The following is a 15,623-nucleotide window of genomic DNA, read 5'->3' as shown; positions in this document are numbered from 1 at the left end:
TAGGGTGAGGAAGCCACCAGAGAAGTTATTTTCTATACTATACATGTGCAAAGCAATTATTGATTCAGATGCCTCTCTCAGGAGAGTGCTCCCTGCAGATTTTGTGAGTAAGGTGGACAGAGTCATCACAGTACTAAATGATTTAGGAAGGGGAATACTTCAAGATTTTAAAGTGTTGATCCAGAACTATAGCTCGCAGAAAGTAGAGCAGGATGAAAGCATCTTACTGATAACCAGGTATGTCATGAAATACCTCAGATTGCTAATAAAGCATGTTGGCTCGCTTGATCCCATTTTGGGTTGTGGTCAAGACAGCAACTTGTTTGAGGGAGTAAGCTTGACAAGTCATCTAGTATGTGGGCTTATTAGTGACCTGAACAATGTTTTTGAAGAAAAATCTAGGCTATATGCTTCTCAACAAGGACTCCGGTGTATATTCTTGATGAACAATGCTCATTTTGTAATCTAGGAGGTCGAGCATTCGGATATACAACTGATACTCGGAGCTGAGTGGCTTAAGCAGCGCAGGGATGAATTTGATATGTACATGAGGGATTACATGTCCTCGACATGGGAAAAAGCCACATATCATTTGATAGTTGCAGCAAGTCCCCCTCATAAAAGACTTAGGCCTGGCCTCCTTGGTATCTTGCACACAAACGCAAAACCACGTTTTGATTCTTGTTTCAAGGAAACCTGCGACTCTCAAATGCACTGGAAGGTGCCGTGTCCAGTTCTCCAGTCCAGGCTTCGTGAAAGCATCTCGGAGCATGTTGTTGAAGCCTACCAGGTGTATTTGGAAACTCTGAACCAGCCTTCGATAGGAAGGGTGAACATGAATCATATTCTTGCTATCAACAAGATCTGAATTCTGAAGACCAAGAATGGAAGCCGCAGTCCTTTTGTTGATGTCGTACCAACGATACTTCACAGTAAGACTTGAGTGGTGTAACTGTGTGCGTGCACTCCCCCACTAAAGTGACCGTAGTAAAAGAATGTTCAAAGGATGAACAAATCCCTACCATCCTGTGAATAAAAAACTGAACTATAGGCCTATAGGGTCGAGATGGCGGACTAGAGAGAGAGTGAATAGTCCTTTCTAAAATTAATCGCGTTGGCTAACCGAAACAAGTGCGGAATTAGGACTATCGGTCTAGCTAAGACTACACCCCTCTATCTATGTTCTCTAGCACCTTCCAAAGATACTAATCAAGCAACAAAGGTGTCGGGCTAGCTAGAGCTCACCTAACCAATTCTAGGAGCAAGGTCACACAAACGTATGCCACTAGTACTTTAAGTAATAAGGGAACTCCTACACATGCTAGTAAGCAAAAGTACAAAGCCACCTAATGCTCACTAACAATGCTTAATAACAAGGCAACCAATGCTAAATTAGAGAGCGCAATTACTTAGCTACACAAACTAAGCAATGCGACTAACAAGGTTACACAAACCAAATTAGCCACGCAAGGGAGCTACTTCTATGCTACACAAGCAAGAAGATAACTAATAAGCTACACAAGCTAACTAATTACAAGAGCAACTACACAAGCACAATGTATATGAAAGTAATTACAAGCTTGTGTAATGAGGATGCAAACCAACGGGAAGAACAAGGTTGACACGGTGATTTTTCTCCCGAGGTTCACGTGTTTGCCAACACGCTATGTCCCCGTTGTGTCGACCGCTCACTTGGTGGTTCGACGGCTAATTGGCATCACCCGCCAAGCCCACACGTCGGGCACCGCAAGAACCTACCCTGAAAGTGAGGGTACCTCAATGACACGCTCAACTAGAGTTGCTCTTCGTGGCTTCGGCGGAGCGAGCACAATGCCCCTCACAAAGTCTTCTCCGGAGCACCGCACAAGCTTCTTGCGGGCTTCGACGGAGACCACCACCAAGCCGTCTAGGAGGTGGCAACCTCCAAGAGTAACAAGCACCACCGGCTTGCAACTCGATCACCTAGTGCCACTCGATGCAACCTCACGATGCAATCGCACTAGAATCGTTCTCTCATATAATCGAATGATCACTATCGAGTATATGTGAGATGGAGGGCTCCCAAGCACTACTACATAAGCCACCAAGGCTCTAGTGTGCTCAGCTACTGGCCCAAGGCTGACCATGGCTTCTATTTATAACCCCACGAACAAATAGAGCCGTTACCCCTTCACTGGGCAAAAGTCAGGACGACCGGACGCTCCGGTCCGATCGACCGGACACTCTGGTCCGATCGACCGGACACTAGACCTCAGCGTCCGGTCGTGCGATGCACACCACGTGTCCCCTCCTTTAAACACTATTCATCTAATCTCAACGGTCATCAGACGACCGGACGTAGCAGCTTGAACTGACCGGACGCTGCAACCTCAGCGTCCGGTCGTTTCTAGTAAGGTACCAGACATGACCGGACGTGTCTGGTCGGTTGCGATCAGACACGGCACCAGCGTCCGGTCACTTCCAGCAACACTGCTCTACCTATGTCATCACACATCACCTTGACCGGACGCACCCTGTCAGCGTCCGGTCACTTCCAGCGCTAGCATCCGGTCGAAGACCGACGCCTGCACGCTCTCTGCAGCCACTGACCGGGCGCAGGACCCCAGTGTCCGATCATTGCATGACCAACGTTCGGTGCACTCTGTGAGACCCTGTCTTTTTTGTATAGGGCGCTGGTGGCATCGTCGGACTGTCCGCACTCTACGGGCGGACACTCCGCCGGTGGAGTTCCTTCACCGAGTTGATCCACATCAACTCCAACTTCATCTCCTTTGTAAATGTGCCAACACCACCAAGTGTACACCACCATGTGTATGTGTGTTAGCATTTTCACAATCATTTTTCAAAGGATTAGCCACTCAACTTGCCACGCCACTCAATCCTAGCGATGATGCAAAGTTAGATCACTCAAGTGGCACTAGATGACCGATATGCAAATAAGTTTGCCCCTCTTGATAGTACGGCCATCTATCCTAAACCTGGTCACAAACTTCTCTACACACCTATGACCGATGAAATGAAATGCCCTAGGTTATACCTTTGCCTTGTGTATTCCATTCTATCTCCTCCAATGTTGATACAACACATGCACTAACATGATCAACAATGATATGATCCACTTCATATCATCACGTGATCATATTGGTTCATCGATCTTGACATCACTTGCTTTTCACTGTTGCCTTCGTCCATCGGCGCCAAGTCTTGCTCAAGCTTCACCGTCATGCGGTCCATCGCTCCAAAGCCTCCGACTTGCCCTTCACGCTTGCAACCGGTCCATTAAGCCAAGTCTTATCTTGATCTTCTCTACCTTGATCACATGACTCAATGTCATGTCTCATTTGCAATGAGCTCCTTCATCATCACATGTGTGAGCTCTGCAACATCTCTAAGTCATTTTCACCTTCATGGCATATGTTGCTCATACACATTTACCTGTGAACTAATCACCTGTGTATCTCACATAAATACAATTAGTCCACCTAGGTTGTCATTCAATTACCAAAACCACATAAGGACCTTTCAAGGCCTTCAGGCCAATTTGCATACATCTATTCTCGTCCCTGTGGATGTTGGACATAATCAGTTTCTTAACAAGTGTACTTTTTTTCTAGAGTTAAATGCATCAGTGGTCCATCAACTTGCACTCAAGTTTTACTTAGGTACATCAACTCTGAAAGTGGGATTTTGGGTCCATAATCTTTGTTAGTGGCGCATTCCTAGCCCATACCGCTTTGTTTTAGTTTTTTAACCGACGTGGCTGTCCATGTGGCGTCCAGGTTGGATTTGGCGGGAGTTTTGGTGCCAAAATGGTTGGTGGAAGAATGCATTTAAGTCCTTACCTAAGTTATTAAATGGCAACCCATCCTCCTATCTCTCTTCCTCACTCTCCACTAGCTGACCAAATTGTTCCCCTTCTCTCTGTGTGCTTACCACCGGCGCCATTCACCATTTCATCCATGAGTATGGAGGTTGGATCCACTGCATCGGCTTCAAATTCACTGACATCAGATGGTATACCACTGATTATTTGCACCGATTGCAATCAGAGGCGAGTGGTACGTCGGGTTTCAACGAAACTATGGAGCAAAGGGGAGGTGTTCTTGTGTTGTCCAACCCATAAGGTCAATGTAGATTGTGTTCCTTGTGATTTCCTTCATTTTTGCTATTTTGACACACTGATTTTGGCGCATTGGTGATGGATCTGGTTTCCTGTAGCCCAATGGAATCGGGTGCCCTTTTTTCTACTAGAAGGATGAGTACGTTGCATATCTAGAGCAACTGAGAAGAGAAGGCAAGTTGGTTGATGATTCAGTCAATGTTAGGCTCGACGATGGTGTAGATTCCAAGATAAATAAAGCAGCAATGCTTGACACTGGTGGTGACTCAAATATTAAGGACTCAATAGCTACTGCTTTGACTAAGATAAAGAAGCTGGTTGGCTTATGCAAAGTGATGGTTGGCTTGTGCAAAGTTGCTTGCCTTCTCCTATTATGTATCTTGTTTGTGCTTTTGTTGCTGTTGTGTGCCATTCTTGTAAAGAACTGAATGAATATTGTTTGTAACTAAAGCAAGGTCATTGTAACTGAATCATTTGTGAATGAAACCATATGTTTCAGCATACTACCATAACCAGCAAGCAAATTAGTCTGACAATACACATTACTGTTGTCCCTAGCCATTCTATCTAGGTAGCACTTAGAGTTGCTGCTATCCAAAAACTATCAGGTAAGCTGTTGAACAAAAGTTAGCAGTGAAGTGGCTGCTATACAAAGGCTGCTAGAAGTTAAGTTACTGCTGCACAAAAGAAGGAAGCAACGGACAATGTTTTGCTGCTTTACAAAAGGATTACATATCACACATGCATGAATTTAGTTTTCAGCTTTAGTTGGAGCCTTCTTCCTCCCACCAGTAGCCTTCTTCTTCTGCAGGTGTAGTTCTTGTGCCTTCATGGTTGCAATCCTTTTTCTCCTAGATTTGGATATTGTGGTTAGAGGCACAGGTCTTGTTGCTGGAACATTAGAGCTAATGAAAGCTGAGTTAGGGAGAGGTTGGTTCACTTGTATCCTACTCTGGGTTGACTACAACATAAAATTATTTCAGTTAAGAAATATAGCTATTGAAAGGCTAAGATGGGCTGGTAGTTGACTGACCTCTTGTTCCATATGTGATACCGTGGTGGCATTGAGTTGGCTCATCAAAGGAATAGTAGAGTCTGACCACATAACCACCTATATAATAGTGTGCACAAAAATGTCAAGTACATAAAAAACACTTCACATAGAGCATGCAAAAAATTTAATAGACCTAGCTCTGTATTGGCCCATATCATCCATCTCTTCTAGTTGGCGTCCTCCTGGATGGGCTTGTTCTTCTAGTTGGGCATTGCTTGTCTGCCTTGGTGGCAGGACACCAGCCTTTCTTAAGGTACATCCCTTTTTATTATGGCCTACATCTCCACAATACCTACAGTGCATGGTGACACCATGTTTTGACAATCTTGGACCTTGGGGGCCTTGAAACTCATGTGGCTGCTTCTTTCTGGACTTGGGAGGATTGCCCGCCTTCTTGTCATAAATAGGAGGAAGTATTTCTATTGTTGCCACCTTGTCCCATGTATTTTTGTCCCTGCATGGTCTTATATGTTGTCCATAAGCAAGTAGGTAGGAAGTAGTGGAGTAGCATTCTGGTAGCATAGATTCAGGTGCAACTCTTTCATGCCTTAGACAAGAAATGGCATGTGCACATGAAATTCCAATTAGGTCCCATCTTCTACATTCACACTTTTTCTCCTTGATATCCATAATGAATTAGTAGTCTATCCTGAACCTAGAAAATACCTTCTCCAGAAGGCATAGCATAGCATGTGGATGCCCACTCTGTGTTCTTATTCAGTTTCTTCCTAATCTTGGGACAGATGTGTCCTAGCCACTCTTCTCCCACCTCCTTCTGCTTTGTATAGTGCCTTGTCATCAGCTGACCCTTGATCTGCTCAAGCATGCTTAGGATGGGCATTTCCCTTGCCTCCAAAATGTATTTGTTAAAAACCTCACACATGTTGTTTAGAAGAACATCACACTTTGGAAAGGTACTAAAAATGCTCTAGTCCAAGTTTGTGGTGGCATCTTCTCTAGCCATTCATAAGCCTTTTTATCTAGTGTCCTCATCTTATCCATGTTTCTGTTCCACTGAGGAACTGAACTAGATCTAGCACAAGACCAGAGTTGGTTTTTTAGATTCTCACATTTGAAGTGTTGTTGGAAATTTGAGTATAAGTGCCTCACACAAAATCTATGCTCTGATTCTAGAAACACCTTTTGCACTGCTGGAATGAGGCCCTGCATAGCAATAAGATGGTTAGAATTGCAGTGCAATTGATTGTGGCACTTGAAATAAATAGATGCAACTCGTGTCGTCATCACCTTTTGTTTGTCTGTCATTATGGTCTAGGGAAAGGTGTTCTCAATACCAAGATCTGTCTTTAATGTCTCTAGAAACCATGTCCAAGATGAAAGTGATTCAACCTCAACAATTCCAAGTGCGATGGGATACATGCAGTCATTGGGGTCTATGCCTACTGCAGTAAGAATCTATCCCCCATACTTAGTTTTTATGTGACAGCCATCCAGAAATATCAGAGGCCTACAAGTAGACAGAAATCCCCTTTTGCAAGCATCTAAGGACGTATAGTGTATTGAAGATGTTACCATCCAGTGTCAGAAAGAAAGAGGTACCAGGGTTTGATTTTCTAAGCTCATTGCCATAATCTCATAACAACTTGTACTGCTCCACCTCATCACCCATAACTGTTTGCATGGCCAGCCTTCTAGCTCTTTGCAACTTGGACCTTGATGGAGTTAGGTTCCACTTCTTTTGAACAACCATTGCAAAGTTAGCTAGGGTCATCTTCTGGTCAGCCCTAAATGATTCTAGGTACTTCTCTGCTAGCCACCTAGAGGTGCACCTCTTGACAACCCACTTCCTCTGGCAGTTGTGGGTACCTTGGTAGGTTTTTATGACCATTCTATTTGACCTGTTGTCCACTGATCCATACAGCAACCAAGGGCATCCATCTGCACAGTGTGCCTTCAACCTCTTCTGCTCATTCCTTGAGAACCAGATGTCCACTCTTTGCTTCACACTATACTAGTGACAGCCTTCCTAAGTACCTCAACCGATTCAAAGAGCATACCCACCTTGAATATTGGATTGCCCACATCCTGGTCTCTAAAATTAATGAACCTCAAGCCTCCTTCACCTTCTCCATCTAAGTCTGGCAGCTACAAATCTTCATCATCAGTTGACATATCATCAACAATACTGTGAATTTGTTTGCCCTTCTATGCCTTCTTCCCTTTCTGTATTTTCTTGCCTGTGGCAACTCCCTCATCTAGCACTTGGTCATCCACACAATCTTCTGACAAATCATCATCATCCTGATCAATTTTATAGTCTGAGTCTTGGAAGTCAGAGTCATCATCAGTCTCACTGGGAGGGCTCAGATTGCAATAGAACTCTGGAAGCTTTTCACCTTGTTTACTAGGAACTCTGTCAACATTGTGAGGGCTCAGACCCTTAGGCAAGGATGCAATTGGGTTTACAACTAGGTCATCCCAATCTAGCCCACTGATAGTGTCATCATGGTCTAGTACAGAACAAAATTCTTAACCCTGTGTACTAGTGAAGCCATCACAATTGTGTCTGTCCTTGTTCAAAAGTCAGTCCTGGTAGCAACCAATAGACCTTCATTACTGGATTCCTTGGGTAATGCAACTTAAAGGCTAGCTCATCAAACCACCGGGGAGACCATGTAGCTACTTCACAGTGATCGAACCAATTGACCCTTTCATGAGCATAAGCCTTATCAGAACCTTGACCAACAAAGTACCCACCATGGTGAACCTCAACCGTGAATTCTTCATCATCATTACCTATATTATGAACGTACTAACACATCAGAAAAAACCCACTACAAAACCCCAACCTGTCACCTCAAAAAAATTGAAATCACAAACCCTAACAGCAACAAAATCATGATTTTTCGTATCTAAGCTCAAGCACAGCCAGAGAACTACAATCTACAACCACTGAATCCAAGGATTTGGGCATTGATACAGTACTTACCGTATTGGGGCGGTGAATCCCCTTTTCTACGCAACGTAGCCACCATCTTCTAGATTCTGCGAGATCGGCGTAGGAAGGCGCAAGCAGGAGGCGGATCAGATCTGAACTCGGTGGCGAATCGGGGCTGCTCGCCGACAGCCACCGCTCACCACGCCCGCGGTCTCTCCTACCCCTTCGAGCTGCACCTCCTCGACAACAACGAAGACAGACGAGTGGGGAAAGAACTGGAAGGGGAAAAGTCTAGAGGGGATGCCTATAGTTTTACCCAATGCCCTCCACCCTCACGTGACGAGCAGATGCTTATTGATCCAACCTGGACGCCACATGGATAGCCACGTCGGTTAAAAAACTGAAACAAAGCGGTATGGGCTAGGAATGCGTCACTAACAAAGATTATGGACCCAAAAACTCACTTTCAGAGTTGATGGACCTAAGTAAAACTTGAGTGCAAGTTGATGGACCACTGATGCATTTAACTCTTTTTTCTATATGGGTTGTGTTCCAATGAAATTTGTAGAAGAAATCACTCTCTCCCCTCCCCATCAGAAGAATAGAGATCTGTGCTTAGGGTTTGTTTGGTTCAGCCATGAGCTGTGCAAAAGCTGTTTTGAGTGAGCTATGTGTTGTGAAAAGGCTAAAAGTTGTCTGTGAAACAACTATGAAACCTAACCGCTTTCTCTATCTCCCTTAAAACAGTTGTTAAACATCTATCTAATTTCACCCATTTGGAAAATAAGAAAAACAAAAGTAGAATCCAAGGTGCTATAAAAAATGTACTACACGAGAATAGTTGTTAAAAAAAACAGTTTTAGGTTCTACCTCTTCTCTTTGATTGGCGTTCTGCTTTTTTAACATCAGAAGTACTTTTCGAAGTTAAACCAAACACAGCCTTAGTCTCAGGTCATACATTATTCGGAGAAAGGAGTGGTGAGTACTCGACCGCTGATGATTCAACGCTGTTGATTCGATACATTATTTGCAGAAGTACTTTGGCGTCCTGCATCCAACGCTGATGATTCCCAAGCGGTTGCATAACAAGAGCAGCAGGCATGACATCCTGTTCTCCTGGCTTCCTGACGCTGCAAGAAACAAAATACCAAGGATATCTGCTCGATGATTCCCAAGCGGTTGCATGCCACGGTGCCAGAATCCAGACCAAGGACGTTGCATAGTTTTTGCAGGTAGCTGACTGTTTCGTTGGCACGTTTTGGACTGCCATTTGGCATATCACATGGCTTTCCTATTAGGCATCTCGAAGGATGGAAATGTTACTCCAGTGTGCCTCCTAGAGAACTCGGTTAGCCAATAAACACACCTTTGTCCAATCAAGTTGTAGCATCGCATAATTATACAGAAATGGCCCGGAGTAAGCCTGAGACTGTTACGGCCCAACAAAGTTTATCGAAATGGGCCTGTCAATGCGCGGCCCACCAAGAATTCCCAGACCAGCAATAGCACAACTGCAACCACTAGTAGCCCAGCGCCCCAGCCCATGCAGGAGAAAGCCCAGGACATCACAGAGGCTCAAAGCATGTTTTTCCTTCCCTTAAAAAAAAGTTTTTCCTCCCTGGAACAAAAATCCAGGGTAACTTCCATTCAATTTCTGCGGAGTACTTCACATTGAAGTTAATCTACTTCCTCGGTATCCACAGCCAGAAACCCTGCTGCACTGCACGGACCTTGGATTGTCCTCTGCATCGTACTGCCGTTGCACCATCTCAGCATTTGGAACTGTCGCTAGTCTCTTTCAGTACAGAATCATTCCCTTCTTACATGGAATCTGCCATTGAGATCAGCGCCAGGAAGCAGTTAAATTCCTTCCGTGCTTCCCAAAACAGTGGCAGCAAACAAGATCGGCAGACCAGAGCCAGTCTCCTTTGCCTTGCCTGTCATCATTGCAAGACAAGAACAGAACTACATACAGAAGGACTCTGATCAGGTGACCATCCATCACCATGGAAGCAGAGCAGGAGCAGGCGCTGCCCCACATGCAAACGCCCGGGGCAGACGACAACAAGAACAAGGTCCACCTGGCGATGGGGGGTGATGTCCAGCAGTGCTTGCTCTCCCTTCGCTGGGCACTGCGCAACGTCCCACGGAACTTCACGCTGGTTCTTGTCCACGTCTACCGCCAGGCCACCAGGATCCCCACCAGATGTATAAGCCTTGTCCTGAAACCTTAACACCAAAGAAGAGGCAGTCAAGCCCGACTACTAGCCACTAAGCCTGTGATTGGCTCCTTCCTCTTCGTACTTATTTACCTGCTTTCAATTTTTCATCTCAGTTGGAGCTTTGATGCCTGTAAGCATGCTCAGAGAACAGATTGTGAGTGCATACAAAACAGAAGAGAGGGAAAATATTGACACTTACTTAGAGATGTACATCAAGATCTGCACACGTGAGAAGGTTAACAATTCTGGATCCGGAATGATGAGCCTTTAGTGGTATTGCTGGGGCAGGTGTTAATTAATATTCTAGTTTTCATACAGGTTCAGGCAGAGACACTCATAGCTGAGAATGATGATGTTGCAGCTGGGCTGATGGATCTCATTAAACAGTGCCAGATTACCATCCTCATCATGGGATCAGTAAGAAATAGGTATGTTGATCACAACTATTTCTGTCATATGCTCCCTCACGTTTCAAAATCTACAAAATTTGACCCCAGGTCTATGCAAAATTGTTAAGATTTGTTGTACAACGATGGTACTAATAGATCGTCATGAAAGATACTTCAATGATTAGAAAATGTGACCAACATAGGGAAAACTAGGCGGTTTTTCATTAAGAAGAAAATAGGCACCCAAATTTGAGTTGAAGATGACTCAACCTGGGTGGTTTGGTGCATTACCACACCTCCCACCCAACCAGTTGAGCTAATATCCAATGCTAAGAAAAAATAATGGCCAAAGACATATTAGAAACGACAATGTCTGGTAGCATGTTATAATGTGTATGTATACCCTTTTTTTGGGTATGTCATGTGATTTAAAATGTATGAGGCAGAATAAATGGTTTGAAGAGCAAACTATCAACAACTTTGGAGAAGCAAGCTGATCCATCATGCAACATTTTATTTCTACGGAACGGAAACCTCATTTCTAGCAGGTAATAATTTTAGTTTTGTTATATTAACCAGTAGGGGGCTACCCCTCCTGTTTCCTAAAAAAAAAAGTTCTGTTGAACTAGCAAATTGTCTAAATATTAGTTGTTTATTTATGTATGGGGATCTTAAAAAGTCCCGCAAATAATGTCTCTGAAATAGTTATTGCATGCAAACACAGACATGAGGATGACAGTGCCTATATGATTGGAACATACGACTTACCTTCTTTCGGAAGCTTCCACCACCTCTCAAGTGGCAGCACCTACACCAGCAGTACCTTGTCTTCATTCTTCAGGGACTCATGTAGCACAGGCAGTGGACTCGATATCACAAGGCTAGATGATACTGTTCTGGAGGACACTGCCCCCATATTTGACGATACCAGGTTCAGTGACATCTTTGGACATGTGTCAATTGGTGCTTTCAAGGAGGTAGCAGCTAGCCACCCAAATCTGGCTGACCAATCACAAGAACTGCACCAGGCATTTCACACCAAGTGCATCGAGGTCTTGACAAGGTGTCAGTTTGCTGGAGGTACCGAGTCGGTTCTCGGAGTAGACTGCAAGGGTTTAGAAGGGGAACAGTGGAGGATAATTAAGAGCTGGCCTGCAGCACTAGAATATATTGTTAGAGTCCTCAACGCAGCCCTTATGCAGCCCAAGCAAAATCGTGTTGCAAAGGTTCTCAACACATTGCAGCTGCAGCTACTTAAGCAGAATAGCCGTACTTGCAGTATGTTCACAACCAACAATGTTTCAGAGGCAGCTAAGGAGCCGGTTCGTCTGCTGCTCAATCTTGCCTCCCAAGTTGCTAAGGTGAAGAAATCACCTGATAAGCTCTTCTGTGTATTGTACATGCACAGAGCACTGTATGATGCCATCCCTACTCTTTCAAGAGTGTTTGGTGAAGAATTTGTGAAGAAAGAGACGGAGGGAGTTTTTGCAGCACTGAAGGATTCTTCACTAGAAATAATTCGTGAGCTGAAGGTGTTGGTTCAGACTTACAGCCCGAAGAAGGTACCAATGGAAGGCTGCATTCTCACGGTAACTGGATACCTCATGAAATACATCAGGTTACTAGTAAATCACATTGGATCACTTGACATGATTCTATGCACAAGCCAGGATAATGATCTGTTGACCATCGAAGGCGTGAATCCGACAGGTCGTCTAGCAACTGGGCTCATTGCTGACCTGGAATCAGTTCTCAAGGAAAAATCTAGCATCTATGCATCTGAACCAGGACTACAGTATCTCTTTCTGATGAACAATGCGCATTTCATACTGCAAGAAGTCGAAGAATCGGATGTACGCCTGATGGTAGGAGCCGAGTGGATCAAAAAGCGCTGCTACCACATCGAGCAGTACAAGACGGATTACCTGTCCTCATCATGGAAACAGGTTGTGCATCATTTGGAGACTGCAACAAGCACTTCACCCCCCCAAGAGGCGCAGGAACAACTTCCTCAAGATCTTCTACTCCACTCCCAGTTCCCTCAAGAGCTTTGAATCGGCTCTGAACAAAACCTGCAAATCCCAGATGCACTGGAAGGTGCCTAGCCCGGTTCTTCGCATCGAGCTTCGCATACATGTCATACAGTATGTTGTCCAAGCATATCGCGCGTACTGGGAAGGCTTGGAAGAGTCGGAGAGAAGCGATCTCAAGGATTTGGAGCCGGACCTGAAGAGAAAACTCAATGAATTGTTTGAGGGGTGAAGAATTACCTCTGTATCATCAGACACACAAAAAAAAGGTCTGAAATGTAAAGTACTAAATCACACGGTGCAAGTCAGAAAGTAGACGCTTGGTATAATTGATTTGATGCATGAATCACTAGCTGCCTAGCTAAATGCAGATGCTAAGCACCTGCTTAGTGGAAATCGCACAACAAAATCAGAAGCACCTGCTTAGTGCAAATCCTACAACAAAATCAGAGGCTCTAAACTTATGCCCCTCGTTTTATGATATCTGTCACAGTCCCACTTGTTGAAACATTTGGAAGTGAACTAGGGGTGTTGTCGTGTTGTCAAGACGTCAACATAAGAAAACCGTAATGCACAACACAACTGCATACATAGTAATGGCGATGCTCTAATAGATAGATGGAGAAGTGCCCAACACAACTGCATCCAATTAACTGATACCTGATGAATGCGACAGCAGATGGAGAAGTGCAGTCCGAGCTAGCGGCGTTGGAATCTCCTCTCACCGCTGCCTCGCCGTGGTGCCCCCTCCTTCCTCGCCGTGCGCTCCGATTAGTTGATGCGATGCGCCTGGCAGCACGAGGAGGCGGAACGGGGGCGGCTACGAGAACCTTAGTAGAGTGATGGAGCCCATTAGCTGCGGGTTGTGGCCTTCGGCGTGGGGGCACGCCGGCAAGCACGACAGAGTGGGGCGACCAGAAGAGGACGCCGCCGCTGTCCGTCTCCGGCGACGGGACTGGGAGGACGGACATTCCAATAGTGGCCTCGTGGGCCGGACGGCTTGTGGAGATGGGTCGGGCCGATTCCGATCCAGTTAGTAGGCGGGCCGAATGAATCCGCAGGCCAAGTGTGGATGATGGCCCGCCAGGGGAGGGAAACCTCAAAGGGAGAATTATCTATTTGGTACTAAACAAACCAGTCTTTCATATTTGGACACTAAAAATTTTGAATTTTCTTATCTGGCATCAAGTTAAAATTTTCTTCCGTAAATAACACTACCGTCTATTTTCACCTGTAACAATGTTAAGTGGCTTACAAAATGACGTAAGTGCCCTTGTTTGTAGTAGGCGTTTGGAGCACGCACGTACGCTGCTGCTACTTCTGCTGCACAAGGCTGCTTGCTGCGTTCATCATGACCTTGGACTCGTCGAAGCTGAGCACGCCGTCGCCGTCGAAGTAGTAGGCCAACACACTCTCACTGCTGACAGTCGACTCCGGTGAGGAGACGTCGCTGGTGGGCGAGTTGCTACTCCACGCGGGGGTGGTGTCGTCGTCATCGTCGCTGCAGGCACTGCCTAGTTCTCTGCCAAGATCGCTTGCTAGCTTCCTTGCGATCTCCACCATGTGCACCGTAGCTCCTTCGTCCTTCCCAGCCTCTCCGGCGCAGACATGATGAAGAGGACGACGATGGCCACGACGCACGCGGAGGTCGCTCCTACCGCGGTGCGCTGGTGCGACTATGGCGTGGACGATGACGCCAACATCGACGCGTTGCTTCGGGACATACACGCCGCCGTGCGCCCTCGCACCCCCGCTGTCGCGGACCTGCCGATGCCGCCTCAGGAGTTTCTTGCGCGGTCTCGACGACACAACTATCACTATGACTACAAGGACAAGCGACTTCCAGGCCGTTCTCCACGGTATTCGGAGCGTTCGGATCCCAGCCGTCGGCTTTGCTTCGATGCCGGTGGATGCTTCTGACGGCTCCCCAAGGACACCAGCAGCAGCGGTGGTGCTTACAGCGCCGCTCAGCTACGGCGACGATGCCACCGAGGCCGATGTGGTCACCATCAAGATGTCGCCCAACATGAAGCAGCCGCCACAGTACGACTACGACGTCGACATCGATGCCACGTTCCGGACCATGGAGACAGAGGCCATGGAACGTCCCTCGCCTAGACTACCTCAGCCATCGACAGGGATGGAGATGATGATGATGGACCGCGCCGACCTCATCGACAAGATGCATCGCTTCTCCACACACTACGACCTCGCCCCGGGAGCGTTCCACCGCGCAGTCTCCTTCGTCGACTAGTTCCTGTCGGCCGAGAAGATCAACCGCAACGAGCGCCAGATTTGCCTCCTCGGCGCCGCAGCCGTCTTCGCGGCGGCCAAGTACGAGGACAGGAACACCGTGCTGAAGATCAAATCCGACCACGTCGCCATGTATGTTGGGTGCACCCGAAGCGAGGCTGTCGACCAGGAGCACGAGCTGGTTGCCGTGCTCGGCTACCGCCTGAGCGGACCCACGGCCTACACGTTCGTCGAGCACTTCATGAAGCACAGCCAGGAGGAAGAGGTGGTCAGGGCCCTGGCGCATCACCTGGCCGACATAGCGTTGCTGGACTACAGGTGTGTGGCGTTCCTGCCATCCGCCGTGGCCGCGTCGGCGACCTTGCTGGCGAGGACGACCCTGTACTATTCGACGGCGGTGCCGGTGGATGCAGGCTATACGCTCGAGGAGCTCAGCAACTGCATACAGGTGATATACGACATGCATGAGAACCTATGGGTGTGGCCAGGGTGCGCCCAGATGATGGTACACTAGGAGAGCACTGTTCAGTTCCGCTATTTCTTGTCTCCCCTATCGATGCTGATTGCCATGCATTGACTGACCTGTATAAACATGCTGCTGCTGCTGCTAATAGACCGCCTCCCGTTTGACCTGCCCCCCGCAGCCATGTACGTCG

General features: G+C 46.6%; 1 protein-coding gene across 1 annotated transcript; it reads left to right on the top strand.

The window, feature by feature from the left end:
* Positions 1-9,316: 9,316 nt before the first annotated feature.
* LOC136455531 (exocyst complex component EXO70B1-like) lies at positions 9,317-13,165 on the top strand. Its single transcript, XM_066455516.1, has 5 exons — positions 9,317-10,281; positions 10,409-10,530; positions 10,614-10,723; positions 11,131-11,228; positions 11,333-13,165. The coding sequence occupies exons 1-5, from the start codon at positions 10,080-10,082 to the stop codon at positions 12,736-12,738; spliced, it is 1,938 nt and encodes a 645-aa protein (XP_066311613.1). The 5' UTR covers positions 9,317-10,079; the 3' UTR covers positions 12,739-13,165.
* Positions 13,166-15,623: the final 2,458 nt, after the last annotated feature.

The sequence above is a fragment of the Miscanthus floridulus genome, chromosome 5 (assembly GCF_019320115.1).
Source record: "Miscanthus floridulus cultivar M001 chromosome 5, ASM1932011v1, whole genome shotgun sequence".
Classification (NCBI taxonomy): domain Eukaryota; kingdom Viridiplantae; phylum Streptophyta; class Magnoliopsida; order Poales; family Poaceae; genus Miscanthus; species Miscanthus floridulus.
This window is presented reverse-complemented; position numbering and strand designations above follow the sequence as displayed.

Bases quoted from the DNA above. Each gene is read 5' to 3' on its own strand.
- LOC136455531 (XM_066455516.1), top strand. From the start codon at position 10,080: ATGGAAGCAGAGCAGGAGCAGGCGCTGCCCCACATGCAAACGCCCGGG. The intron at 10,531-10,613 runs GTTAACAATTCT...GTTTTCATACAG, and splicing joins AGATCTGCACACGTGAGAAG to GTTCAGGCAGAGACACTCAT. The intron at 10,724-11,130 runs GTATGTTGATCA...TGTATGAGGCAG, and splicing joins ATGGGATCAGTAAGAAATAG to AATAAATGGTTTGAAGAGCA.